This window comes from Arachis duranensis, chromosome 4 (assembly GCF_000817695.3).
Source record: "Arachis duranensis cultivar V14167 chromosome 4, aradu.V14167.gnm2.J7QH, whole genome shotgun sequence".
NCBI lineage: Eukaryota > Viridiplantae > Streptophyta > Magnoliopsida > Fabales > Fabaceae > Arachis > Arachis duranensis.
In genome coordinates, this window is record NC_029775.3 from 29,160,095 (window position 1) to 29,162,035 (window position 1,941).

General features: G+C 30.1%; 1 protein-coding gene across 1 annotated transcript in view; it reads right to left on the minus strand.

Annotated features, from left to right (window-relative positions):
- LOC107483922 (putative clathrin assembly protein At4g25940) overlaps positions 1-1,941 on the minus strand; it is a 6,976-nt gene that overhangs the window by 4,798 nt on the left and 237 nt on the right. Inside the window, exons 2-6 of the mRNA XM_016104525.3 lie at positions 1,870-1,939; positions 1,175-1,272; positions 934-1,072; positions 272-399; positions 76-168 (exon numbers count right to left, since the gene is read on the minus strand). Coding sequence (XP_015960011.1) covers positions 76-168; positions 272-399; positions 934-1,072; positions 1,175-1,272; positions 1,870-1,939 — 528 coding nt within the window. The remainder of the gene's footprint in view (positions 1-75; positions 169-271; positions 400-933; positions 1,073-1,174; positions 1,273-1,869; positions 1,940-1,941) is intronic.

The following is a 1,941-nucleotide window of genomic DNA, read 5'->3' on the forward strand; positions in this document are numbered from 1 at the left end:
ACTCAAATAACTTCATAGTTGTGCAATAGCATTTCTATGCATGAAACCTAAGTTTTGTTCCAATAAAATTCAGACCTGGCAACCTATAAGGCGTTGCAGAAGTTGCTGCAATGCAGGTAACTGCTCCAACAGTTCTACAGCACCCAAAGACCGAGTTCTTGTAAGTGGCTGCAAAAGCATTATAAAAGCTAGTATTGATTTCTGAACATAGCAACAATAACATGCTTTGAAAAACAGAATATAGATTAATTATACAAATTAAAGCCCGCACTTTAGCTGAAGAAGTTGGTGATTTTACGAAACGCTCTGTTTCAATGTCGTATTTGAGTGTTCTAAAGCATTCAAGTCTTTCTTGTAAAAAAAGTGCATAGGTTCGAACCCATGCAGAACAATCCCAAGCTGCATAGTCAAATAATATTCCAATTAGGCATTGTTCAAATAAAATCAAAGAATGTTCAAATAAAAAAATAAAAGGGTATAAAAACGTCGCAGATCTGAGTTACATTTAAAAATCTGTTTACTCGAACTCAAGTTGGTTTATATTTTACACTATTAAATCATCAATTTATAAGATAATTTCAGATTCAATAAGTACTATTGCGAATCAATACATAATTATGGACATATAATAAGAAATAGGCAGCATTCATTTATGATTATGGCAACGGAGTCACTCACATAAAGACGCTTAAAACGTCTTTAAAAAAAGACGTTTTTTAATAATTAAAATTTAATTTATATAATCGATCAAATTATGTTATTTTTGTCAAAATTAGACCAAAAAAACCGCTTTGACCGAAAAATCGATAAATCAAATCTTGAATTGATCTAAATTAATATTTTTTTATAAAAAATGACTATAATACTTTTATTATAGAGAATAATAGTCACTTAGGAAATTTCAAACAACTAATAGGGTGAAAAAATAAAAACCTTGAGGAGTGGTGTCATCTTTGAAATTGGATATTTGGAGAAAGTGTCCCCTGCGTGTGTAGTTTAGGAGCTCTTCTCTGAAAGTAGGATCACCCTCTCTCAATAACCTATGCATCACTATCAATGTCTTTATAGCAACCTGCCATTTCATCATTTTTATGTTACAAACATGCTGAACCAAAGTTGAACAAGAAAAATAATGTTTTTCCATGCCAAACAGTTAATTAAGTGTATTATTTACTATCCAGTTTTTTGTCTTGTAAAGCCTTTTGGAAAGTTTGTGAATGCAGTATGCCACATCTGCTCTTGGTTGACTTGCTGATGTTGCATGCAATATTGCTGCAACAAAAAATTATATTCATTTCTTAAAGGAACAAATAACTAAACTCAGCAATATGGAGTAGATAGAAAAGGCAAATCTGAATTACACAAAAATTAAACTTGACACGTTTTGTTAGCTAGATGTTACATTAAAGTTTAAAGAAATGGTTTATGTATTCATTCTGTCTAGTACACTAAATCATTAAACGTACACTTTTCTTATAAAAGTATTAAGTGTACCCAAAAAATTAGTTACCAAATTAGTGACTATATATTTGTGTATAAATAAATGTATTATTCAACTTATGTTCTCTGTATATTCTGTATTTCAAAATGTATTTTATCTTGGTAGTTGATTTAGTTTTGGTATGCACTTGGCATAATTGCTTTTCTTATTCATAATAATAGAACAGTGTGTTAACTCGTTATACAAACACAAATCGATGAACATAGAGGTTTTAGAAAATGAATAATGATCCAAAAGCTTGCGTAAAACAAATTTCAAGAAGGCATATGTGAAATGAATTAATGAAAAAAAGGAAAAAAACTTAATGCTTATTCAACACAATTTAATAATCATGAATTAAGGTGTGTCTATATATAAATTAAACTTACTGCGCATGTGACGTTCTTTAGGAGGATATTCTACGTGATTGGTAGCTTTCACGATTGCAACATCCAATTCCT